Source organism: Lithobates pipiens, unplaced genomic scaffold, assembly GCF_037356315.1.
Source record: "Lithobates pipiens isolate NorthernLeopardFrog02 unplaced genomic scaffold, aLitPip1_a1.2 Scaffold_8, whole genome shotgun sequence".
Classification (NCBI taxonomy): domain Eukaryota; kingdom Metazoa; phylum Chordata; class Amphibia; order Anura; family Ranidae; genus Lithobates; species Lithobates pipiens.
Genome location: NW_027507903.1, coordinates 496,416,207 through 496,443,180, shown reverse-complemented (window position 1 = coordinate 496,443,180; position 26,974 = coordinate 496,416,207). Strand labels below are relative to the sequence as shown.

Sequence of the window (26,974 nt, the reverse complement as noted above, 5' to 3'; positions counted from 1 at the left end):
TATTGACCTCAATATCATTGAGCCACTCTGGGGAGATCTCAAACATGCAGTTCATGCAAGACAACCCAAGACTGTACAGGAACTGGAGGCTTTTTGCCAAGAGGAACGGGCAGCTTTACCATCTGAGAAGATAAAGAGCCTCATCCACAAATACCACGAAAGACTTCAAGCTGTTATTGATGGTAATTTGGAAAGCATCCTGTGCATCTTTGGTTCCAATGGTGCGAAATTCAGGCAGAAATTCAGACCTGACTTGCACCTGAATCAGGGAACAGGGACGCACTGGTCCCCCTGCTGTGAGCCCCGCCTAATGCTCTCCCCTGTGGTTCGCTCATAATGCATTATTGTTAACAGCAGACAAACTAGACGTGAGTCCAGAGATTGACGGTTATGGAGTACAGCCGCTGATCAGTAAATGTTTCTGCCCATCCCTGGCTATCACCTGAAAGTGTTTTCGTATTAAATATATTTAATTTTGGCAACCTTTTTTAGGCATGGAGGAGGTTAATTGTATCTTATGTTTAGCAGCAGTGTGAGGAGTCACGCACGCCCTCAGTCCTCCCTCTTTTATAATACCTCCAGCTTTTCCTTTTTTTCCCCTTTTATTTCCTTCCATTATCGTTATGTAAATGGCGTGATTCTCATTTTCTTTTAGCTTAGCCCATTATGGTGGATGCAAAACGCATCTCCTCCTCTACCGGAATGCAATTTTCCCATAATAACGACTTAGCGCTATAATTGTATTATACCTCAATTAAAATAGTTTGAACAAAACGGTCTCCAGTGGGTTTCCAAACAGCTGCGGAGCGCCTCCACCTCGCCTCAATTAACGCTGATAAAGAATGACTTTCACCGACAAAGAAGACTTCTTTCCAGAGGTGGCTGCACTTTCCTCACAGAGAAAGCACAAAGATACTGAGTGTGGCAAAGATAGAGAAGAATGGCAGAGCCAGACACCCTCACCAACCATGCGTCTGTGTCCATTACCTCAGTACATCATGCTCACTGACAATGTAGATATTACTATCACCAATAAGTTGACTTGCCTTGATAGAGGTAATACAGCAATGAATAGTAAAGATTCACAGCTCCTCTTTTAGCCATTGGGTTGTTATGCCCTATTACTAGGAGATACTAGGCATTAGTTGTAATACAACACTCAGAACTCTTAGTTCCGCCCAGGGGGCGGACCCTTGGGCAACAACCCTCCAGCCTGCCATGCAGTCATCAGTTTTATTTTGCCTAGTGAAGGATCGCTGGCTTTAACGGCATGGCTATTAAGAGCCAGGTGTTGAGGAACCGGGCTCTGTCGGACTCGGTGATCCCAACTATGTTAAGGGCACGAAAATCTTCTTCCCGGAAGATAGATCATCGTACCTGGAAGGCCTACATCTCCATGTGTGAGGAGAAAGGATGGCATTCGCGCTGCTTTTCTATATCCAGGATCCTGCTGTTTCTTCAGCAAGGAGTAGACCAGAAATTGTCGTTAAGCACCATTAAGGGGCAAATTTCAGCCTTGGCTGTCTTTTTTCAGCGACCCCTGGCATCTCACTCATTAGTGAGTACCTTCGTTCAGGGGATACGACATGTAGTCCCTCCGGTGCGTCCACCGTTACCCCGTGGGTTTTGAACCCGGTGTTATCGGCGCTTAAAAAAAACGCTGTTTGAAAATATCAGGGAGATTCCCCTGTTGACTCTTTCCCAGAAAGTGGTCTTTCTAGTGGCCAACACATTAGCCAGGAGGGTATCGGAACTGGCGGCCTTGTCTTGCAAGTTGCCTTATCTGGTTATCCACAAAGATAAGGTGGTGTTGCGGCCACAACCGTCTTTTCTACCAAAAGTGGTTTTGGCTTTTCATATTAATGAGGACATTGTATTACTATCTCTCTGTGCTAAGGTGAAACACCCTAAGGAGGTGGCCCTTCACGCTCTGGACGTGGTTCGGGCTCTGAAGGTGTATTTGTCTACCACTGCTCCCTTTCGGAAGTCAGACTCGCTGTTTGTTTCGGTGGCTGGTCCCAAGAAAGGCATGGTGGTCTCGTCAGCCACCATTTCCAGGTTGATCAGACAGATTTTATTACAAGCCTACGCCTTGAAGGGGCAGGTGCCCCCCTTTCCAGTCACGGCCCACTCCACAAGGGCAATCGGAACCGTCTTGGGCCTTCCGACACCAAGCGCCTGTCGCTCAGATGTGTAAATCGGCGACCTGGTCATCTGTCCACACGTTTACCAAGTTCTACAAGGTAGACGTCAGTGCATCGGCCGATGCCTGTTTTGGCCGCAAACTTTTGCAGGCGGCCGTATAGTTGCAATTGAATATGCAATATATTTTATCTTTGCCTGTTTTTTTCGATAAAAACGCAGTACTATTAAGTTAATGCGCTGTTGCATTACATTCTGCAGTTTTTGGTGCGGTTGTGGGTAGTCACTCCTGTTGAGGGTACCCTGGTTTTGTGGTGGGTTTCTCCACACACTGTTGTTTTTTGTGGGTAAAGTTTCACTAGTTCCCACTTGCCATGGTGGATGAAGTTTTCTATACTGTTTTCCCACCCCTCATTTAGCACTGCTTGGGGACGTACCAATGGCTAAGAGAGGAGCTGTGTCGGTCAGTGAATATAAGAGAAAATAGGATTTTTTGTACTCACCGTAAAATCCTTTTCTCTGTAATTCACCAACCGACACAGCACCCGCCCCTCCTTTTATCTTTAAGTTATACTGCTTGTTGTCGTACTGATGGCTGTATGGCAGGCTGGAGGGTTGTTGCCCAAGCGACCGCCCCCTGGGCGGAACTAAGAATTCTGAGTGTTGTATTACAACTAATGCCTAGTATCTCCTTGTAATAGGGCATAACAACCCAATGGCTAAGAGAGGAGCTGTGTCGGTCGGTGAATTACAGAGAAAAATTCTATATTTTTTTATTTTTTTATTATTAAACATTGATTTTGCCTTCAGTTCTACTTTAGAGAGTTCACACAAAAATTGAACCTCCGCTTTTCCGAACCCTCCCCCCCTCCGGTGTCACATTTGCCACCTTTCAGGGGGGTGCAGATACCTGTTTAAGACAGGTATTTGCACCCACTTCCGGGCACAGACTCCCAAGGGAGTCTATGCCTCTTCCTGTCCCACCGCGCTGTCTGCTGGGACACACACGGGTCCCAGAGACAGCAGGGACCGTTTGGATTGCGCAGCGCGACTCGCGCATGCGTAGTAAGGAACCCGGAAGTGAAGCCGCAAGGCTTCATTTCCTAATTCCCTTACCAAAGATGGAGGCGGCAGTATCCGAGGACCGAGGGACGGTTCAGCTTCGGGTGCCAACATCGCTGGACCCTGGGACTGGCGAGTGTCCTTATTTTAAAAGTCAGCAGCTGCAGTATTTGTAGCTGCTGACTTTTAAAAAAAAAAAATCCGCAGGACTCCCACTTTAAGACTTTGTAGTTGTGTTAAGGTAAAGGGTTGGTTTAGGAATTAAGTTGGGGTTTCGAGCAAGCCATAAATGGATCAAATCTCAGCCGGCTCAGCAAGGATTGATCTATCTATGGGCAGGCTGCTGTACCCAAGGTCCATTCATCGATTGAGTTGGGTACAACCAGCATGTCAGATTTTTCTTCTGCTAGCAATAACTGCATTCTCCTGGCAGAGACAGCTCCCTGTGACCCCCCCCGAAAGCATAATAGTTTTGCAGGAGGGACTACCCCATCAACACTAGCTGTGTTGATGAGGGAATCAAGCGTTTTTAATGCAGGGAAGAAAATCGTATAATCCATGGCCAGCTTAAAGGGTAACTTCACTTTAATGGGGAAAAAAATAGCAAATAATAAAAAAAAAATATCTGGTGAAAATTGCGATACAAGTCAAATTGTAATTGAATGTTATTAAAAATTACCTTTCCTTTTCAATCTGCAGCCACTGTAATTTTCTATAAATGCAATGCAGTATGGCTACATGGAGGTTTTCTGTACACAGAATGTGTACTGACCACGCCACAGAAACATAATTTCCTGTTTGTGTGATTGGCTCACCAATTTTCCCAGAACTCTGCCTAAGATACAAGTCAGATTTCAGGCATCCCCTGCAACAAAAATGTCATTTTTGGCGAGATACTTCCAATAGGAACAAATATAAAGGGATGCAGGCCCAGCAGATTTCCTCATTAGTGCCCTGCAGCTGCCACAGCTGACTGATAATTATGAAACCACTGCCGTTAGACCCACTCAGCCCAGAGGAACAGACAAACACATAGGGATTTCTTCAGAATAACAAAAGTTTGGAATCTGCAACAAAGGTTGTTATAATCCTTGCATTATACATAGATCACCCAGGGAGGAATATTAATATTATATTATACGATTTAAGGGTTGAATTTAGGAATGAAATTTGGCTAAGTATTAAGGTGTTAAATTGGGTGTAACGGTTAGGTTTAGAAATTAGCCTGTGGTTAAAGGTTAGAGTTAAGCATGCAGGAAAGAACATTGCTTGATTCCCCCATCAACTGATATCTCGGCTGATCCCTGCTGAACCAGCAGAAGTTTGATCCATCTATGGTTGGCTTTAAATATTAGGTTTAGGTTAAGAATTGGGTTTTGAAGATAAATTGGGATTATGTTTTAGGTTTAGGAGTCAAATTGGGGTTAATGTTTAGTTTAAAGTGGGGTGCCCCCTAAAAAAAAAAAATTAAAGTCAGCAGCTACAAATACTGCAGCTGCTGACTTTTAATAATCGGACACTTACCTGACCCAGGGTCCAGCGATGCGGGGGAACGAAGCCCCCCCTCGTTCCCCGCTCCACTCGCGGCGCCGTCATTCGTACTGTGGGCACAGCCGGGCACCCAGTGCGTATGCGCGAGTGGCCCAGGGCACCGTGATACGCCGCACAGTCACCTGGGACACGTGACAGGTCCCAGGTGACTGTGCGGCACGAGGGGAAGTGATGTCACCAGCCCGGGCAAGGAAGAAGGCAGACTACGAGGGACCCCCTAGCAACAGGTATTTAGAGGTGAGTAAAAAAAAAAATATTTCCAATTATTTTTTTTTATTTTTTTTTAAGAATTTTAAACATTTTTTTATTTTTTGGCAGCATCACCACTTTAAGTATTTAGGCTGGGGTTAAGGGTTAGGTTTAGCAGTTATGTTGTAGTTAACGTGAGATTTAGGAGTTAGGTTGGAGTTAGGGGTTAGGTTTAGGAGTTTGGTTGGAGGTAATGGTTAAGTGTAGGAGTTAGGTTGGAGTTAGGTTAGGTGTTAGATTGGGGTTAGGAATTAAATTTAGGAGTCAGGTTGATATTAAGGGTTTGGAATAGGAGACTGAAGTTAGGGTTTAGGTTTAGAAGTTAGGGTAAGGTTAAGAGTTTGTTTCGGAGTTAAGCTGGGGCTAATGCCGCGTACACACGAGCGGATTGTATGGCGTACTTAGTCCGTCATACAATCCGACGGACAGTCCGTCGTACTTTCCACTGAACGGACTTGACCACACACGGATACACAAACAGTCCGTCGAAAGCTTGCGCGATGACGTGTACAGCACGTACGACGGGACTAGAAATAGGAAGATCAAGACACAGCAAAGCACCCTTCCGCCGTGTAAATCCTTTCTGGGCATGCGTCATTCTTAGTCCGTCGAACTAGCATACTGACGACCGTATTGTCCGCTGAAACCAAAGTACGACGGACAGAATTTCGAAAAAAACTAAATACTTAGTACTCCGGACTGCACGCTGAAAAAGTCAGCTGAAGCCCACACACGAGCGGACTGTCCGCTGAAATGTGTTTCGACGGACTTAGTACGCCATACAATCCGCTCGTGTGTACGCGGCATTAGGCTTAGGTTTAGGAGTTATGATAAGTTAAGTGTACATTGAATGACAGAATAAACTCTAGAACCTCTTGGAGCAGTTAGACTATGTACATCGATGTCTAATTTTCTTGACCTGCTGGATTAGACTTTTAAAGGATCACTGAAGTGGGTCGCAGTTTACGTCATCCCGCCTCTGTTACATCAACATGGATGCCATGAGATCCCCCTCCCTGTGTGCTGAACATACATCCTTTTATTCATCTTAGAACCATAGTCGCCATTTTGCACCATTGGTTTCTAAGGCGACAAAGAACTTGTGCCCCAAGCAGAAAATCAAAACAAACACTTGATCAATGAAGTAGTTGTAGTCTGTCGTCAGGCCGAAACTGTTAATATTTGCATCCTATTCAAGCTATGAAGGAGAAGTGGGCCTTCCAAACACAATTATGCTGCCCAGATTAGATCTGAGCATCCCAGAAAACAGATATCTTTCGTCACACCGAAATTGTGAACCTTTAGGCAATCCCTGGCAAAAAAGCAGCTTTATTTTATTTTTGTCTGTTTCCATGGTTGATTAGCTGCAGCTGTGCCTCTGGAGGGAGTTCAGGCCATCACTTAGTGAAATGGAATTATCTGAAACTCAAATGTCATTTCGTTCATGATTTGCAGTCACAGTACAAAAAAAAAAAACCTCAACCGCGTGTCAGACCCGTCACTAATCGGAAACAGTCATTAAGTGAACGTCTTTTTTCATATGTGTTGTATTTTTGGTGCCCTAAGATGATCGTATGTATAGGGTTAAAGCAGTGGTTCTCAGCGTTTCTAGTACCGTGACCCCTTGATAAAATTTCCCAAGATGCGGGAACCCCTAACAGTAAAATTATTTTCGTAGCGTGGGTTGTCAGCACCCCAGGCAAGACAAGTAATTTGTGCCCCTAACCCACGGGCATTTAGTGCCCCCTGAGTCCCTTCCACTTGTACAGTATTAAAACCCCTTGTGGTACATTTTAGAATGTATCACTATTTCTCTTTGTTCTCCTTTCTTTACCTTGTATCTCTCTCCATCCTAATTTCTTGTTTTTTTTTCCCCATCCCTATCTCTAGCCACCTTTCTTGTCCTTTCTCCTATCCTTTCTCTCCCCTTTTCTTTGTTCAACTCCCTCTTTTCATCTCCCTTCCATGTATTCTATATTTTTATTCCTTCTGTTACTCCTGGGGGGGGGGGGGTTCGAGTTGGGATGAGTGGCCGTGTTGGGAGGAGTTCTGATCAGTTAACTTGGGTGCTCTTGATCAAGGTCATCTGTTGATCTGACGATTGTAGTGGGGACTTTTAGTGGCAACTCTAATCACAGGTAGTACTACTCACTATGTCTCTGGTTTTACTGTGTCTCCAGCTCTGTTGTGTCTCGCAGCAGTGACACCTATGCCAAAATCAGGAGATAGGGTCTCCTCCAGCCCCTCCCACTTCACAATCCTCACCAGTCAGCTGACCTGTAATCTCTGCTCCACACCCATGCCGTGAACTGACTGGGCAGCTGCAAAGAGGCTGAGTGGGCAGCCGCGGGCTCCAGGAACAGTCTTGCCCGGCATCCGAGAAAAAAAGCTGAGGGAGTGATGTGGGCTTCAGGAACAGCCCAGCAAATCGCCATTTGACCCCTGAGGGGATCCCGACCCCCAGGTTGAGAGCCACTGGGTTAAAAGGTATTGGAACCCCAGAATTTATTTTTCAGTATAATTGGTCTCACCATATGCAGGTTTTCAAGCAAATAATTTTTTGTTACTTTCTTGTTTGGACATCCTCCTAGTTACAGCATTTCCTATTGAAGGCGAATGCCAAGCTGCTACCTTGCAATTAAGCAGCAGTGTTAGCCTGCTGTGCACATTCCTTCAATTGGCAGACCTGATACATAGCCCAATGGCCAAATGACAGCAAGTGCACTGCAGGTTGACAACCATACAAGGCCTTCAAAACATTAGCTTTGCAATAAAGTGGTGTAAACAATGTTTTGGAATGCTGGTGACATTATACACTTAGCGGTAAAAAACAGACTGATGTTCTAACCACTCTCTACTGTTCTAAAATATGAATGATATGTATCCCTCCAGTAGAGGAACATTTCCTCATTCCCTTTCCTGGTCATGGAGACAGGAATTTAGGAAATCTCCCAAACAAGGATTTTGGGCAATCAAAACTATTTTCAGTAGAGTTTGGAAAGGTTTTAACTTATATCTGCATGGGGAGATTTCTCATCCCTTTCTGTCCTGGTGACAGGTTTCCCCTTCAAAAAGGGACACATGGTATGAGACAAGGGATCCAAGATACCAACAATAGTAATACACATTAAAGAAACAAACACAACAAAATAGTTTAACCATCCCAATACTGGGCACTTTCACCCCATTCCTGCCCAGGCCAAGTCTCAGCTTTCAGCACTCTCACACTTTGAATTGAATACTCAGTCATGCAACACTGTACCCAAATTAAATTTTTATCATTTTTTACACAAATCGAGCTTTCTTTTGGTGTTATTTATTCGTCACTGGGGTTTTATTTTTTTCTGCTACAAATGAAAAAAAGACTGAAAAGTTTGAAAAAATACCGTATTTGCCGGCGTATAAGACGACCTTTTACACTTAAAAAAACTGAGCAAAAAGGAGGGGTCGTCTTATACGCCGGGTCCGCTGCTGGGATGCCTTCTGGCTGTCCGGTAATACTGTATGTAGCTTCGGCTACATACAGTATATACCACTGAACCAATCCCAGTGAGCGATGTATTCAAATGAATATAGAGCCTGCTCGGATTGGAGCAGCAATCTCTGCCAATCCGAGCAGGCTACACACAGTAGCCTGCTCCGATTGGCTTTGAGAGTGAGGCGCGGGCTGATGATGTAACAGCCTCCGCCAATCCCAGCAGGCTTTGTATTCATTAATAGAATACATTGCTCGCCGTGATTGGCTCCAGCACCAGAAGGAAGAAGGAAATGGCTCCAGCAAGAACGAAGAAGAAGAGGGATATGAAGCGTCGGAAGCCTCGGAATCGGGGGTCGTCTTAAACGGTGAGTACGGGCAAAACATTTTAACTGTGCAGGTTTTTAGGGGGTCGTCTTATATGCCGGGTCGTCTTATACGCCGGCAAATACGGTATGTGTTTTTCTTAGTTTCTGTTATAACATTTTGAAAATAAGTAATTTCTGTTCATACATTTTTAACCAAAATGTATACTGCTACATTTCTTTGGTAAAAAATAACCCAAATCGGTGTATATTGTTTATCTGTGTGAAAATTAGTGAGTCAACAAACTATGGTACCAATCATTAAAAATTGATCACACCTGATGTACTGACAACCTCATTTTTTGAGGCCCTAACATATGTCCCCAAATTACCCCTTTCTGGAAAGTATACAGTACAAGGTATTTAGTAAGAGGCATTACACATTTTTTCAAGTTGTAATTTTTTCTCACAATACTTTGGAAAATTAAGAAATTATTATTATTATTTTTTTCACAAAAATGTCATATTAACAAGTTATTTCTCATACACAACATAGGCATACCTGCAGCTACACCCCAAAACACATTCTGCTACTCGCCCTGAGTATAACAATACCACATGTGTGTGATTTTTTCAAAGCCTGGTCACATATTGAATCGCAACATCCAAGGCGTACGTCAGCCACTATCCACTTTAAGACCAGGTCTTCTTCTGACACTTTTTGTTTACAAGTAAAAATCAGTATTTTTGCTAGAAAATGACTTAGAACTCCCCAAACATTATATATTTTTGTAGCAGAGGCACTAGAAAATAAAATGGTGGGTTTTGCAAAATTTTTATGTCACGCTGTATTTCTGCAGCAGTTTTTCTAACGCTATTTTACACATTAGCTCAAAAATACGTTTTAATGAATTTCAATGCAGACAATATAATACCCAAATTTTTGGTAAACTATAAAATATGGTGTTGCACCAGGTAAATCGATACCAAACATATCACGCTTTAAAATTGGGCACGCTTGTGAAATGGCGTCAAACTTTGTTGCTTGAAAATCTCCATAGGCGACACTTTTTAGTATTTATTGGTTACCAGTTTAGAGTTACACAGGAGGTCTGGTGCTATAGTTATTGCTCTGGGTCCACATGTGCGGTGCTACTGCTATTTACGCATGCATTCAAGACCAACATGTGCATTCGCCTTTGCACAGGGGGGCGGGATGCTTTAAATGTTTTATTTATTTATTGGTGGGACACGGATACACTGACAGATGTTTTTGTGCACTTGCACACTGACAGATGTTGATCGCCACCAGCAGACACTGACAGATGTTGATGTAACAATGGTACACTATTGCACTATTGCAGATGTTTTGTGCACTGGTACAGTTGTGATGGGAACACTGACAGATGTTTTGTGCACTGGTTCAGATGTGATGGGACACTGATAGATGTTTTGTGCACTGGTACAGATGTGATGGGACACTGATAGATGTTTTGTGTACTAGTACAGATGTTTATGGGGGCACTGTGACAGATGTGTATGGGGACAGTGGTGCTTGGTGTACTATGTGTGGAGGGATCTGTGACAGCTCTGTGTGTGAAATCATCCTTACACAAAGAGCTGTCACAGACATTACAAATTCCCCTGTCCCTGAGCTAAGTGGGGAGAACTGTCACAGAGACACGTGTCTCTGTTTACACTGTGAAGGCTGAGATTGGACACAGCCATCATGTGATCGGGTGGGCCAATCACAGCGCCCATATACTGATCTCATCTTAGCTATAACGATAAAGTTATAAAATAGGTTATGAAAAAATCTACCAAGCTTTGAACATCTCACAGAACACTGTTCAATCCATCATCAAAAAAATGGAAAGAGTATTGCCCAACTGCAAGCATACCAAGACATGGCTGTCCACCTAAACTGACAGGCCGGGCAAGGAGAGCATTAATCATGGAAGCAACCAAGAGGCCCATGGTAACTCAGGTGGGAGAATCTGTCCACGGGACAACTATTAGTCGTGCACTCTACAAATCTGACCTTTAGAAAGAAAGAAAGCCATAAGAAGTCCCACTTGCAGTTTATGAGAAGTCATGTGGAGGACACAGCAAACATGTGGAAGAAGGTGAACTTTCTGGGCTAAAAGCAAAACGCTATGTGTGGCGGAAAACTAACACTGCATATCACCCTGAATACACCATCTGTGAAACATGGTGGTGGCAGCATCATGTTGTGGGGATGTTTTTTTTCAGCATTGTCAGGGAAACTGGTTGGAGTTCATGGGAAGATGGATGGAGCCAAGTACAGGGCAATCTTAAAAGAAAACCTCTGCTAAAGACTTGAGACTGGGGCGCAAGTTCATCTTCCAGCAGGACAATGACCCTAAACATACTGCCAGAGCTACAATGAAATGGTTTGGATCAAAGCCTTTTCATGTGTTAGAATGACCCAGTCAATGTCAAGACCTAAATGCAATTGAGAATCTGTGGCAAGACTTGAAAATTGCTATTCAGACGTACAGATTTTGCAAAGAAGAATGTAGAAAAATTTCACTCTCTAAATGTGGAAAGCTGGTAGAGACACCCCCCTTGAAATTTTCCACATGTTGTCATGTTACAACCAAAATCGTAAATGTATTTTATTGGGATTTTATGTGATAGACCAACACAAAGTAGCACATAATTGGGAAGCGTAAGGAAAATGATAAATGGTTTTCAATTTTTTTTACAAATAAATATGTGAAAAGTGTGGCATGCATTTGTATTCAGCCCCCCCTGATTCAATACTTTGTAGAACCACCTATCGCTGCAATTAAAGCTGCAAGACTTTTTGGCTATGTCTCTACCAGCTGTACACATGTAGTAAGTGACATTTTTGCCCATTTTTCTTTGCTAAATGGCTCAAGCTTTGTCAGATTGGACGAAGGGGCATCTGTGAACCGCAATTTTCAAGTCTTGCCACAGATTCTCAATTTAGGACTGAACTTTGACTGGGCCAATCCAAACACATGAATATGCTTTGATCTAAACAAATCCATTGTAGCTCTGACTGTATGTTTAGGGCTGTTTTTCTGCTGGAAGGGGAACCTCTGCCCCAGTCGCAAGTCTTTTGCAGATTCTAACATGTTTTCTTCTAAGATTGCCTTGTATTTGGCTCCATCCATCTTCCCATCAACTCTGACCAGTTTCCATGTCCCTGCTGAAGAGAAGCTTTCCTACAACATGATGTTGCCACCACCATGGTCACGGTGGGGATGGTGTGTTCAGGGTGATAGTGTTAGTTTTCCACCACACATAGCGTTTTGCTTTTAGGCCAAAAGTAAAATTTTGGTCTCATCTGACCTCGAGCACCTTCTTCTACATGTTTGCTGTGTCCCCCACATGGCTTTTCACAAACTACAAACCTACAAACTGGACTTCTTATGGTTTTCTGTCAACAATGTCTTTCTTCTTGCCACTCTTCCATAAAGGCCAGATTTGTGGAGTGCACAACTAATAGTTGTCCTGCAAACAGATTCTCCCACCTGAGCTGTGGATCTCTGCAGCTCCTCTAGAGTTACCATGAGCCTCTTGGCTGCTTCCATGATTAATGCTCTCCTCAATTTAGGTGGACGACCATGTCTTGGTAGGTTTGCAGTTGTGTCATACTTTTTCAATTTTCAGGTGATGAATTGAACAGTGCTCCATGAGAGGTTCAACGTTTGTGATTTTTTTTATAACCTAACCCTGCTTTAAGCTTCTCTACAACTTTATCCTTGACCTGCCTGGTGTGTTCCTTGGCCTTCATAATGCTGTTTGTTCACAAAGGTTCTCTAAGACCCCTTTCACACTGGGGTGCTTTGCAGGCGTTACAGCGCTAAAAATAGCGCCTGCAAAGCGCCCTGAAAGAGCCGCTGCTGTGTCTCCAGTGTGAAAGCCCAGAGGGCTAAAAAAAGTCCTGTTAGCAGCATCTTTGGAGCCGTGAAGGAGCAGTGTATACACCGCTCCTGCCCATTGAAATCAACCGAATAGCTCTGCAAAATTGGAGGTTTAGCGGCGTTTTACTGCCACCCCCGCCCCAATGTGAAAGGGGTCTAACAAACCTCTGAGGGCTTCACAGTACAGCTGTATTTATACTGAAATTAAATTACACACAGGTGGACTTACTAATTATGGGACTTCTGAAGGCAGTTGGTTCCACTAGATTTTAGTTAGGGGTAACAGAGTAAAGGGGGCTGAATACAAATGCACACCACACTTTTCAGATATTAATTTTCCTTTCACTTCACAATTATGTGCCACTTTGTGTTGGTCTGTCACATAAGATACATTTACATTTTTGGTTATAATATGACAAAATGTGGACAATTTCAAGGGGTATGAATACTTTTTCAAGGCACTGTATGTCTATTGTGTTGTATGTTTGCAGCCCTGAAGAAAGGGGGTTTCTACAAACCTTGAAATGCCTTGGTTTTTCCTTTGAAATTTTAAAAATCCTAGAAGTTCTACTCCAATATAAAAATCCATAGTCTTATAAAAGTTTCCCCCGAGTGATCCAGAGCTCATCATCACTTGAAGAATTATTGAGCAATACCAACCTGACAAGGGTTTCTATCACTTCTACATTCTATCCAAAACTGAGGCCGCGTACACACGGGCGGATTGTCTGCCCAACTAAGTTCGTCAGACAATCCGACAGACAGTCCGTTCAAAATTTGAATGAACGGACTTGACCACACACGATGAGCAGACAGTCCGCTGAAAGCGTGCGCGATGACGTGTGCAGCACGTACGACGGGACTAGAAAAACAACGTCCTATACACTGCAATGCAACCTTCGGCCGTGTAAATCCTTTCTGAGCATGCGCCATACTTAGTCCGTCCAACTTGCCTACACACGAGCGGACTGTCCGCTGAAACCAAGTTTGGACGGACAAAACCAAGTTTGAACGGACAAAATTACGGAAATTCCGTAAGACTTTGTTCGTCAGACAGTCCGCTGAAAAAGTCAGCTGAAGCCCACACACGAGCGGATTGTCCGCTGAAACACGGTTCAGCGGACTAAGTTGGACAGACAATCCGCCCGTGTGTACGCGGCCTAAGATTTTTTTTTTGCTATGCATAAACCCTAAGGCCGCGTACACACGGGCGGATTGTCTGCCCAACTAAGTTCGGCAGACAATCCGACAGACAGTCCGTTCAAAATTAGCATGAACGGACTTGACCACACACGATGAGCAGACAGTCCGCTGAAAGCGTGCGTGATGACGTGTACAGCACGTACGACGGGACTAGAAAAACGACGTCCTATACACTGCAATGCAACCTTCGGCCGTGTAAACCCTTTCTGAGCATGCGCCATACTTAGTCCGTCCAACTTGCCTACACACGAGCAGACTGTCCGCTGAAACCAAGTTTGGACGGACAAAACCAAGTTTGAACGGACTGTCTTACGGAAATTCCGTAAGACTTTGTTCGTCAGATTGTCCGCTGAAAGTTGGACAGACAATCCGCCCGTGTGTACGCGGCCTAATGTGTCATAGAAGGCAATGAACAGATCACCCAGCATGGGAGGAATGGTGGATGGGGCACTTGTGTCGCTCCCCTCCATCACAGGCTGCTGTAAGACTGTATCTCTTTTCATTGTTGAGCTGCATGCTCCGTTGTTAGGCAGTAACACATGTGGGAGTGGCAGTACCACCATTGCCTGTTGCTGACACTCCTGGTGGGCTTATGGAACATTTACAATGCAGGCTGTCCTTTGAAGGATCAATAAAATGCCAATGGCTTATTGACCAAGGGAAAGACTAAAGACAAATAGGGCAGTGGAATTTAACAACCTGAATAACCTGGAAAATGCTTTCCATGTTTGCAATTTCTGCTACGCGCATAACTCTTTGTCCATTGTTCACTGTAATTCAAGCCGTATGTCCCTTTGAAACCTGCAAGTTACTGTACTTGCATCCAGCTCTGCCAGGAGTTACATTTAGTGTACTAAGGTCATTTATTGTAGGCAGCCTTTGTATGCATCATTCTCACCTGCCATTGATGCTGAAGCTTGCTGAAAGCCTGCTAACAGCTTGCTTTAGCTATAGCCAGCATGTCTATTTAGAGCTGCATTCAGCACTCTCGGATGGGAGCTGAAGGACTTCAAAAAAGCCACTGGAAGCTTGTTGAAAGCTTTGTAAGTGCTTTGTAAATGCTTGTTGTAGATGGTGCTCTCAAGACCGGAATTTAGCTCACTCTGCATTAGCCATGCTGAGCAAGCTACCCTGTGGGTTGAGTGTGCAGGGTGGGAAGATGCTTAATCAGGATGCAGAAGGTCACGGCTTTTCAGAATCCTCAACAGCCCTCCAGACATAAGATACTGATAATTACAATGTGCCAAATTTGATCAATTTAAGTTGACAATAAAGATAGATAATAAAGGTAAACCTGTGGGCTGGCTGTGGTCACTCAACTATTTCTGTGCTCTTTATAAGTGATTAGTATGCTTTACAAAGACCTTACTGACCTCTGTAGCTGCAGCCAGTATAGAGAAATGTACTTTTAGGCCTCATGCACACGAGACGCAGTTAAACGCGCGTTCAGATGCAGTTGGACAGTTTTTTCAACTGCCCCTGAACTCATTCAATGTTATCCTATGTGTCCATGCCCACAGTCTCGTTTTTTTCCGTTTTTATGCAGTTGCGTTTAGTCTCGTTTTTCCAGAAGCAAAAAAATGCGTTCAGAAGCAAAAATTTCCACGTTTCAGACGCAAAACGCGGCAAAACGCGGTAAAACGCGGCAAAACGCCGCTACCGCGTTTAGCCGCGTTTGCGTTTATATGCGTTTTTAAAGGTGACCTTTTTTTTTACATAAAAAATCTCAAAAATGATTGCAAATGATGAAAAACCATTAGAAAAATATTTTAAACAATTGCAATTGCAAGTGGACAATCCACAACTTGTGGCAAGTGACGTGGCAAGTGGACAATCCACAACTTGTGGCAAGTGACATGGCAGGTGGCAAGTGATGTGGCAAGTGGACAATCCACAACTTGTGGCAAGTGACGTGGCAGGTGAAGTGGCAAGTGACGTGGAAAGTGGACAATCCACAACTTGTGGCAGGTGACGTGGCAAGTGACCTGGCAGGTGACGCGGCAAGTGACCTGGCAGGTGACGTGGCAAGTGGAAAATCAACAACTTGTGGCAGGTGACTGGCATGTGACGTGGCAAGTGGACAATCCATAACTTGTGGCAGGTGACGTGGCAAGTGGACAATCCACTTGTGGCAGGGGACGTGGCAAGTGACGTGGCAAGTGGACAATCCACTTGTGGCAGGGGATGTGGCAAGTGACGTGGCGAGTGGACAATCCACAACTTGTGTCAGGTGACGTGGCAAGTGGACAATCCACAACTTGTGGCAGGTGATGTGGCAAGTGATGTGGCAAGTGGACAATCCACTTGTGGCAGGTGACATGGCAGGGGACGTGGCAAGGGACGTGGCAAGTGGACAATCCACAACTTGTGGCAGGTGACGTGGCAGGTGACGTGGCAGGTGACGTGGAAAGTGATGTGGCAAGTGGACAATCCACAAATTGGGGCAGGTGATGTGGCTGGTGACGTGGCAAGTGGACAATCCACATCTTGTGGCAGGTGACGTGGCAGGTGACGTGGAAAGTGGTGTGGCAAGTGGACAATCCACAACTTGTGGCAGGTGATGTGGCTGGTGACGTGGCAAGTGGACAATCCACAACTTGTGGCAGGTGGCATGGCAGGTGACGTGGAAAGTGGACAATCCACATCTTGTGGCAAGTGACGTGGCAGGTGATGTGGCAAGTGACGTGGCAAGTGGACAATCCACAACTTGTGGCAGGTGACGTGGCAGTTGATGTGGCAAGTGATGTGGCAGGTGATGTGACAAGTGGACAATCTACATCTTGTGGCAAGTGACGTGGCAGCTGACGTGGCAAGTGACGTGGCAAGTGGACAATCCAAAACTTGTGGCAGGTGACGTGGCAAGTGATGTGGCAGGTGACGTGGCAAGTGACGTGGCAAGTGGACAATCCACATCTCGTGGCAAGTGACGTGGCAGGTGATGTGGCAAGTGACGTGGCAAGTGGATAATCCACAACTTGTGGCAGGTGACGTGGCAGGTGATGTGGCAAGTGATGTGGCAGGTGATGTGACAAGTGGACAATCCACATCTTGTGGCAAGTGACGTGGCAGCTGACGTAGCAAGTGACGTGGCAAGTGGACAATCCAAAACTTGTGGCAGGTGACGTGGCAAGTGACGTGGCAGGTGACGTGGCAGGTGATGTGGCAAGTGGACAATCCACATCTCGTGGCAAGTGAAGTGGCAGGTGATGTGGCAAGTGACGTGGCAAGTGGACAATCCACAACTTGTGGCAGGTGACGAGGCAGGTGATGTGGCAAGTGATGTGGCAGGTGATGTGACAAGTGGACAATCCACATCTTGTGGCAAGTGACGTGGCAGCTTACGTGGCAAGTGACGTGGCAAGTGGACAATCCAAAACTTGTGGCAGGTGACGTGGCAAGTGACGTGGCAGGTGACGTGGCAAGTGGACAATCCACATCTCGTGGCAAGTGACGTGGCAGGTGATGTGGCAAGTGACGTGGAAAGTGGACAATCCACAACTTGTGGCAGGTGACGTGGCAGGTGATGTGGCAAGTGATGTGGCAGGTGATGTGACAAGTGGACAATCCACATCTTGTGGCAAGTGATGTGGCAAGTGACGTGGCAAGTGACGTGGCAAGTGACGTGGCAAGTGACGTGGCAAGTGACATGGCAAGTGACGTGGCAAGTGGACAATCCAAAACTTGTGGCAGGTGACGTGGCAAGTGACGTGGCAGGTGACGTGGCAAGTGACGTGGCAAGTGGACAATCCACATCTCGTGGCAAGTGACGTTGCAGGTGATGTGGCAAGTGACGTGGCAAGTGGACAATCCACAACTTGTGGCACGTGACGTGGCAGGTGATGTGGCAAGTGATGTGGCAGGTGATGTGACAAGTGGACAATCCACATCTTGTGGCAAGTGACGTGGCAGCTGACGTGGCAAGTGACGTGGCAAGTGGACAATCCAAAACTTGTGGCAAGTGACGTGGCAGGTGACGTGGCAAGTGACGTGGCAAGTGGACAATCCACATCTCGTGGCAAGTGACGTGGCAGGTGATGTGGCAAGTGACGTGGCAAGTGGACAATCCACAACTTGTGGCAGGTGACGTGGCAGGTGATGTGGCAAGTGATGTGGCAGGTGATGTGACAAGTGGACAATCCACATCTTGTGGCAAGTGACGTGGCAAGTGGACAATCCAAAACTTGTGGCAGGTGACGTGGCAGGTGACGTGGCAAGTGACGTGGCAAGTGGACAATCCACATCTCGTGGCAAGTGACGTGGCAGGTGATGTGGCAAGTGACGTGGCAAGTGGACAATCCACAACTTGTGGCAGGTGATGTGGCAGGTGATGTGGCAAGTGATGTGGCAGGTGATGTGACAAGTGGACAATCCACATCTTGTGGCAAGTGATGTGGCAGCTGACGTGGCAAGTGATGTGGCAAGTGGACAATCCAAAACTTGTGGCAAGTGATGTGGCAAGTGACGTGGCAAGTGACGTGGCAAGTGACGTGGCAAGTGACATGGCAAGTGACGTGGCAAGTGGACAATCCAAAACTTGTGGCAGGTGACGTGGCAAGTGACGTGGCAGGTGACGTGGCAAGTGACGTGGCAAGTGGACAATCCACATCTCGTGGCAAGTGACGTTGCAGGTGATGTGGCAAGTGACGTGGCAAGTGGACAATCCACAACTTGTGGCACGTGACGTGGCAGGTGATGTGGCAAGTGATGTGGCAGGTGATGTGACAAGTGGACAATCCACATCTTGTGGCAAGTGACGTGGCAGCTGACGTGGCAAGTGACGTGGCAAGTGGACAATCCAAAACTTGTGGCAGGTGACGTGGCAAGTGACGTGGCAGGTGACGTGGCAAGTGACGTGGCAAGTGGACAATCCACATCTCGTGGCAAGTGACGTGGCAGGTGATGTGGCAAGTGACGTGGCAAGTGGACAATCCACAACTTGTGGCAGGTGACGTGGCAGGTGATGTGGCAAGTGATGTGGCAGGTGATGTGACAAGTGGACAATCCACATCTTGTGGCAAGTGACGTGGCAAGTGACGTGGCAAGTGGACAATCCAAAACTTGTGGCAGGTGACGTGGCAGGTGACGTGGCAAGTGACGTGGCAAGTGGACAATCCAAAACTTGTGGCAGGTGACGTGGCAAGTGACGTGGCAGGTGATGTGGCAAGTGACGTGGAAAGTGGACAATCCACAGCTTGTGGCAAGTGACATGGCAGGTGGCAAGTGATGTGGCAAGTGGACAATCCACAACTTGTGACAGGTGACGTGGCAGGTGATGTGGCAAGTGGACAATCCCCAACTTGTGGCAAGTGACGTGGCAAGTGACGTGGCAAGTGGACAATCCAAAACTTGTGGCAGGTGACGTGGCAAGTGAGGTGGCAGGTGATGTGGCAAGTCACGTGGCAAGTGGACAATCCACAACTTGTGGCAGGTGACGTGGCAGTTGGACAATCCACAACTTGTGGCAGATGACATGGCAAGTGACGTGGCAGGTGATGTGGCAAGTGACGTGGCAAGTGGACAATCCAAAACTTGTGGCAGGTGACGTGGCAAGTGACGTGGCAGGTGACGTGGCAGGTGACGTGGCAAGTGGACAATCCACATCTCGTGGCAAGTGAAGTGGCAGGTGATGTGGCAAGTGACGTGGCAAGTGGACAATCCACAACTTGTGGCAGGTGACGTGGCAGGTGATGTGGCAAGTGATGTGGCAGGTGATGTGACAAGTGGACAATCCACATCTTGTGGCAAGTGACGTGGCAGCTGACGTGGCAAGTGACGTGGCAAGTGGACAATCCAAAACTTGTGGCAGGTGACGTGGCAGGTGACGTGGCAAGTGACGTGGCAAGTGGACAATCCACATCTCGTGGCAAGTGACGTGGCAGGTGATGTGGCAAGTGACGTGGCAAGTGGACAATCCACAACTTGTGGCAGGTGACATGGTAGGTGATGTGGCAAGTGATGTGGCAGGTGATGTGACAAGTGGACAATCCACATCTTGTGGCAAGTGACGTGGCAGCTGACGTGGCAAGTGATGTGGCAAGTGGACAATCCAAAACTTGTGGCAGGTGACGTGGCAAGTGACATGGCAGGTGACGTGGCAAGTGACGTGGTAAGTGGACAATCCACAGCTTGTGGCAAGTGACATGGCAGGTGGCAAGTGGACAATCCACAACTTGTGACAGGTGACGTGGCAGGTGATGTGGCAAGTGGACAATCCAAAACTTGTGGCAGGTGACGTGGCAAGTGACGTGGCAGGTGATGTGGCAAGTCACATGGCAAGTGGACAATCCACAACTTGTGGCAGGTGACGTGGCAGTTGCACAATTCACAACTTGTGGCAGATGACATGGCAAGTGACGTGGCAGGTGATGTGGCAAGTCACGTGGCAAGTGGACAATCCACAACTTGTGGCAGGTGCCGTGGCAAGTGACACGCTAAATACAAGTACACTGCAGCTCTCACAGCTGCTGCTACTCACTCTGGTCTCACAAAATTGCTGAAATAGTTAATTTTTGAGGTGGGGAGGGTCTATAATGTTAGCTTAACTAAACGCTTCTAGACGCAAACGCGGTAAAACGCGGTAAAACGCCGCTAAATCGCGGCAAAACGCGCGTTTCTAAACGCCGGTTTCAACATGTGTCCAGCAGCGTTTGCATCTGCGTCTCGTGTGCATGAAGCCTTAGGGTCCATTCATGCCACAACGTGTGTGTTGAATGGATGTAAATGCACGTGTGTTGGCACGCTGCAACGTTTTTTTATTTTAGCATGCATGTTTCTCTTCGCTTCCTGCAACATGTAAAGGGTCTACAGCATGGCGGAGGAGCCAAACTTGTGCTGAAATGCAATACCATGCATTGCATTGCACTGGCTCAAAAAAAGTAGGATATGCTATACTTTCATTTTTTTTTTTTTTCTGCAAACCAGCAGCAGCTTGAACTTATCCTATTCATATACCTTATTTTTCACAAGTCCTTGCGTTGGCATGTGCTGAAAAAAGTGCCAATGCATCTGGCCTGAATAGACCCTTAAACTTCACAGCAATAGAACTGACTAGCTCAGTTCAATCTCCCCGAAGTCGCTCAGCAGCACAGCTGCCTTGGCTCCCTCTTCCCAGCAGTGATCAGCAGCTCATGTTCCCCTACCTCTCCCTCCTAGGAGTGATCAGCGGCTTAGCTCCCCCAATCAGGGCAGGACTTGGGTGGTGGGGGTCCCTGGGCTTGAGTCACTTTCGGGCCCTACCTTCTATACATTACCATATTTATCGACATATAACACACGCCCGCGTATAGCGTGCACCCCAAGATTAGGAGGGAATTTTAAGGAAAAAACTTTTAGGTGGGAAGTTTAAGGAAAGAACTTACATTTAAATGCCCATCAATGCAGCCTTATCATTGTCCATCTGCAGCCTTGCCCATCCATCTGCAGCCTTGTCCAGTGTAATTTCAGCCTTGTCAGTGTCATTTTCTGCCTTGTCAGTGTAGCCTTGTCATTTGCAGCCTTGCCCCAGTGTCATTTGCAGCCTTGTCATTGCGGTTTTGAAGTTTAAAAATGGTGCCGCCAAGATACGGAGTCCTGTGTATCTTGGCGGATCTTGGGTCCTCTCTGTGGCTCTCGGGTCCTCTTGGGGGCTCTCGGCAGCTCTCGGGTCCTCTCGGGTCCTCTTGGAGGCTCTCGGCAGCTCTCGGGTCCTCTCGGCAGCTCTCGAGTCCTCTAGCCAAGTGTACTCGGCTCACAGTCATGCCCAGTCCGTGTGTTATGTCCATCATAGGGCGGGACTGGGCGTGACTGTGAGCGGAGCCAAGCCGAGTGCACTCTGCTATGTATCTCGGCGGGGCCCATGGGCTTGAGCCCAGTCAAGCCCAATGGTAAGTCCGGCCCTGCCCCCGATCCCTCCTCCCAGCAGTGACTGAGCACCCTTCTAGTCGCTAATGTAAACACAGAGTAGGTGCTCTGTGAAGTGGTAGTGGGAACTAGGAGAGATGGGACAGAGGGAACTGAGCTGCTATGTAAAGAACTTGGACAAGTTTAGCTTTTTCTGCTGTGGCATTGATGAAGAATTGTTCCAGCAGCTACAGAGGTCAATGAAGATTTGTTTTAAAACTCATTTACTGCCTGTTAAGAATGTGTACCGTAAATACTTGAATGCACACTTTTGGGTACACCTGTCCATACTAACACTAAAGGGACGCAATCCTTTAAATCTGAATCCTAGAGTTTTCCCTGCCATGCAGTATAGACAGCTGTTGTGGTCTGTCCCTCTTCTCCTACCGTTCTACTGGTCAATACGGATGTCTATCACTGATGGGCCAATAGGAAGATCCTAGGTGTGCACAGCCTGTTGCATTAGGGTGTGCACCTCAGAGCTCAAACATGTGTGCGTGTGTATATACTGTATACTGATGGTGTCAGTAGGCCAGTGGATGGTGTCAGTAGTTTTTAATTTTCATATTTTATTTTTTACTTTTTTTTACAATTATTTTTTTTAAGATTTTTTTTAGTAGCTCTGCTAGGGGGCTTTTGTGAAATCACAGGGGTTTAAACAGGGAGAATCTGCACCAAACAGGTTTATTAGGGTGTGCCCACGCAACAACTGGCACACCCACGCAACAACTGGCACACCCTGTGGCAATGCCTATGAGAAAGATGCAGTAGAGTATGGACTATTTCTCGATGCAGGTTTTGTAAAAATAAAATAAAAGCCATAGTAATATTTTCTGCGACTTTTACATTTGCTGCAGAGGATTTTCTGGTATCGTTCGCTCACTATAACACTACTTCTTTTGTTTCTTTGCAGACAATCCACGTTGCAATTGTGTGCGCCGGCTACAATGCCAGTCGAGATGTTGTCACCCTGGTAAAGTCTGTCTTATTTCACAGGTAAGGCTGATGCTTGGATTGTTTGTTGCATGGGGAAGGTGCAAGAAGGATTGATAGTGTTGTATGAAATAATGTCATCCTATACTGTGTTATTCCTTGGTGGTGTTGTCTGGGGAGGACAGGGTTGAGGGATACTGTATTTGCCCCCTGGCCCAAAGCTACTAAGATACACTAGGCTGATAGCTCTAAGTAGAGATACTTTACCATTCAGACATTAATCAGAACCGGACCCACAGACCGATGCTGGGCGTTATATGGATGTGCCACCCCTGTGCCTTTAAGGAGAAGTGGGCTACCTCCAGGCTCACCTGACCTCTATCTATCCATTAAAATGCATGTGCTTCTACTATGGAGGCTTTCATGAATTTACAAGAGTTAGGACTGCAGAAATATTGGTGTGCCTTGGAGTGGCTCTGCAGCTTACGCATGTATTTGCAAATGTGTGTTAACTAAACTGTTTTTAACACAAACTGTTAGACAGGATAATTCATTTGGCTGCAGGCTGGTCGGTAAGTTGAGCTGGGAATTTTCTTTGCTTTTGTCTTGAATGCATCGCCCTCCCATGTGCTCCTTGCTGTGAAGGCCAATTATAAGTGGGGGCAGTGGGTTGTTTGTTACATACAGTGTCTTGAAAAAGTATGCCTACCCCTTGAACTTTTCCACATTTTCTCATGTTACAACCAAAAACGTAAATGTATTTTATTGGGATTTTATGTGATAGACCAACACAAGGTGGCACATAATTGTGAAGTGGAAGGAAAATGATAAATGGTTTTCAAAATGTTTTACAAATAAATATGTGAAAAGTGTGACGTGCATTTGTATTCAGCCCCCCTGACTCAATACTCTGTAAAACCACCTTTCACTGCAATTACAGCTGCAAGACTTTTTGGGAATGTCTTTACCAGCTTTGCACATCTAGAGAGTGAATTTTTTGCCCGTTCTTCTTTGCAAAATAGCTCAAGTTCTGTCAGATTAGATGGAGAGCATCTGTGAACAGCAATTTTCAAATCTTGCCACAGATTCTCAATTGAATTTAGGTCTGGACTTTGACTGGGCCATTCTATCACATGAATATGCTTTGATCTAAACCATTCCATTGTGGCTCTGGCTGTATGTTTAGGTTCGTTGTCCTGCTGGAAGGTGAACTTTCTTAGAACTATAACTTTCTTCTTGCCACTCTTCCATAAAGGCCAGATTTGTAGCTTGCACAACTAATAGTTGTCCTGTGGACAGATTCTACAACCTGAGTTGCAGATTTCTGCAGCTCCTCCAGAGTTACCATGGGCCTCTTGGCTGCTTCTCTGATTAATGCTCTTCTTGCCCGGCCTGTCAGTTTAGGTGGATGGCCATGTCTTGGTAGGTTTGCAGTTGTGCCATACTCTTTCCATGTTCGGATAATGGATTGAACAATGCTCTGTGAGATGTTCAAAGCTTGGGATACTTTTGTAAAACTTTACCCTGCTTTAAGCTTCTCCACAACTTTATCCCTGACCTGTCTGGTGTGTTCCTTGGCCTTCATGGTGCCGTTTGTTCACTAAGGTTCTCTAACAAACCTGAGGGCTTCACAGAACAGCTGTATTTATACTGAGATTAAATTACACACAGGTGCACTCTATTTACTATTATATGACTTCTGAAGGCAATTGGTTCCACTAGATTTTAGTTAGGGGTTTCAGAGTGGACGGGGCTGAATACAAATGCACGCCAAACTTTTCACATATTTATTTGTAAAAAATTTGAAAACCAATTATCATTTTCCTTCCACTTCACAAATATGCACCACTTTGTGTTTGTCTATCACATAAAATCCCAATGAAATACATTTATGTTTTTTGGTTGTAACATGACAAAATGTGGAAAATTTTAAAGGGTATGAATACTTTTTCAAGGCACTGTAGATACCTGCTATAGACCTGTATGCCACAAGTTGTTCAGTAAAGTTATATTAACCATTCTTAGCCTGGTCTGAAGTTACTCAGAGGGGAACATGTTGGTTCTGGCGTATCTTAAGAACCAGGCTCTGTAAAGCACTACGGGGTATAAAGCAACACCACTACAAAAGGTCTATTCAGTAAGGAAGTACACAGGAAGAGTGTAATTGCTAGGAGCAAGGAACCAGATCCAGTCGTTAGGCATGGAACCTGGTAAGGTGACAGGTCCTCCGGTAGCGAGGGGGTCGATGTTCTGGCTCCCTCCCTAGCAGTCTGTATCCAATAGCAACCAGATCTGAACTCGCATTGCAGAGACCCATGGCCTTGTCATGAGGTACGGGAAGCGAAAAGTTAATGAGCACGCATGAGGTCCATGCTATGTGCATGGCAGGGCACCATTCTGTTACTGGGAGTAAGATACTAGCGGAGGTACTGGTTTGACTGGTGGAGTGGGTGCAGGCTCAGCACATACCTTCTAATGCAGCCTACAAGTTACAGTGTGTAGTGACAAAGGACAGTACTTTGTCAGAAGAACTCTGCACTTTATTACTGTACACAGTGAAGGTTCATCTCTAATGCCCTGTACACACAAGTGGAAATTCCACTGAAGCTTGGCTTGCATACACATGGTTCTCTGAACTTTCGACCGCCAAGAACCTCGGTGACGTACAACACCACGACGAGCCGAGAAAATGAAGTTCAATGCTTCCGAGCATGCGTAGGAATTTTGTGCGTCGGAATTGCTACAGACGATCGGAACTTTTTCCGTCGGAAAAATAGAGAACCTGCTCCCAATCTCCAATGGAGCATACACACGGTCTGAATTTCCGACCAAAAGCTCACATCGGACTTTTGCTGGCGGAATTTCCGATCGTGTGTACAGGGCATAAGTCTGGAAACTCCCTTAATATTAGATTGTTCACATGACCACATTCTTTGCCTGGTCCCAGGCAATGATGAACGCACTCTGCGCAAAAGGTACCCCCATGTGCAGTGTGAGTAGGCCCCGCCCACAACGTGGCCTAGTTGGAAAGACCCATTTACATGCTTCTTTCTGTCCTCATATCTTGCCCATAGAACATTTACCTGACTCACGCCTGAAGCTCATCCTCTTCTTTACTAAGGAATTTCACTTGTTCTACAAGTGGCTTTGCTGTTCACAAGTAACCAATTCTTTTACATATATATGAGCTGTTCATGCAGCTAAAGGATTTTCATCTCCGTCCCTCGATATTTACACAGCTCCGTCACATGGTACAGTTAACTTGTTGAGCTATGTTTTCTTTAAAACATAGGAAGTTAAAGATGAACTTCCCCCAAAAGGGTAAGTTCCACTCTTCCTCCTGCCCCCCTCCTTCTTTACCTTTGACATTTTTTTGTGGGGGGGGGGGGGTGGGCGACGGGTCTGGATCAACACAGCGTTTTGAGTGGAATTCCGCCCCCCCCCCCCTAAATCCTGGTAGAACAGCGGTCTGGCCCTTTGTTATGCGAATATCAAAATGCCTTGATGGTTGGATGTCAGTCTGGAGAAGTGTTGAGGAAAGTGGAAAAATAGCATTGGACCTGTAAGGTTATCTTTTTGGTTTTGCTATCTTAAAGTATTGATGTTGTAAGTGATCTGCTAACCGGGCAGGTGGCTGCTACATCCCAGAGGATCTTCTTGAACTGTAGTTTAATGTAACAAAATTGTGAATTGAAGTGCATGCATGTCTAAAAATAACAAACATGTTATACTTACCAGCTCTGTGCAGTGGTTTTGCACAGAGCAGCTCAGATCCTCCTCTTCTCAGGTTCCTCACCAGTGCCCCTCATTCAGACATGGAGCCTCAGCCACCCCCCCCCCCCATCTCCTCACTGACTCACTGTCTTTGATTGACAGCAGCAGGACCAATGGTACCCGCTGCTGAGTCTCAGTCACTCAGGAGGGAGGGTCAGCTGAAGCTCTCGTACAACATTGCTGGATCGAGACGGGGCTCAGGTAATTATTAGGGGAGCTGAGGAGGGCTGCTGCACACAGAAGTTTTTTTTTTTATCGTAGCCTCCCTGGCTGTATTCCCGAGTCTGGCTCGAAGTGAGATTTAATTACCATAAGCGGTATTCCCGAGCCAGACTCGGGATCGCATCTCTGGATCCATGGAGGGGGTTACTTACCTTGTCCCCTGGATCCAGCAATGTCTCCCCGCTGTGATCAGCGAGCCACCGTGCCTCGCTCGATCTGTGACAGTGCCGAGCTCCATTCCCTGCGAGCGTTGCGACGCACGG

General features: G+C 46.1%; 1 protein-coding gene across 1 annotated transcript in view; it reads left to right on the top strand.

Annotated features, from left to right (window-relative positions):
* Positions 1-26,974, top strand: part of LARGE1 (LARGE xylosyl- and glucuronyltransferase 1) — a 665,684-nt gene that overhangs the window by 333,060 nt on the left and 305,650 nt on the right. Inside the window, exon 4 of the mRNA XM_077469166.1 lies at positions 22,696-22,778. Within this exon, the coding sequence (XP_077325292.1) occupies positions 22,696-22,778 (83 nt within the window). The remainder of the gene's footprint in view (positions 1-22,695; positions 22,779-26,974) is intronic.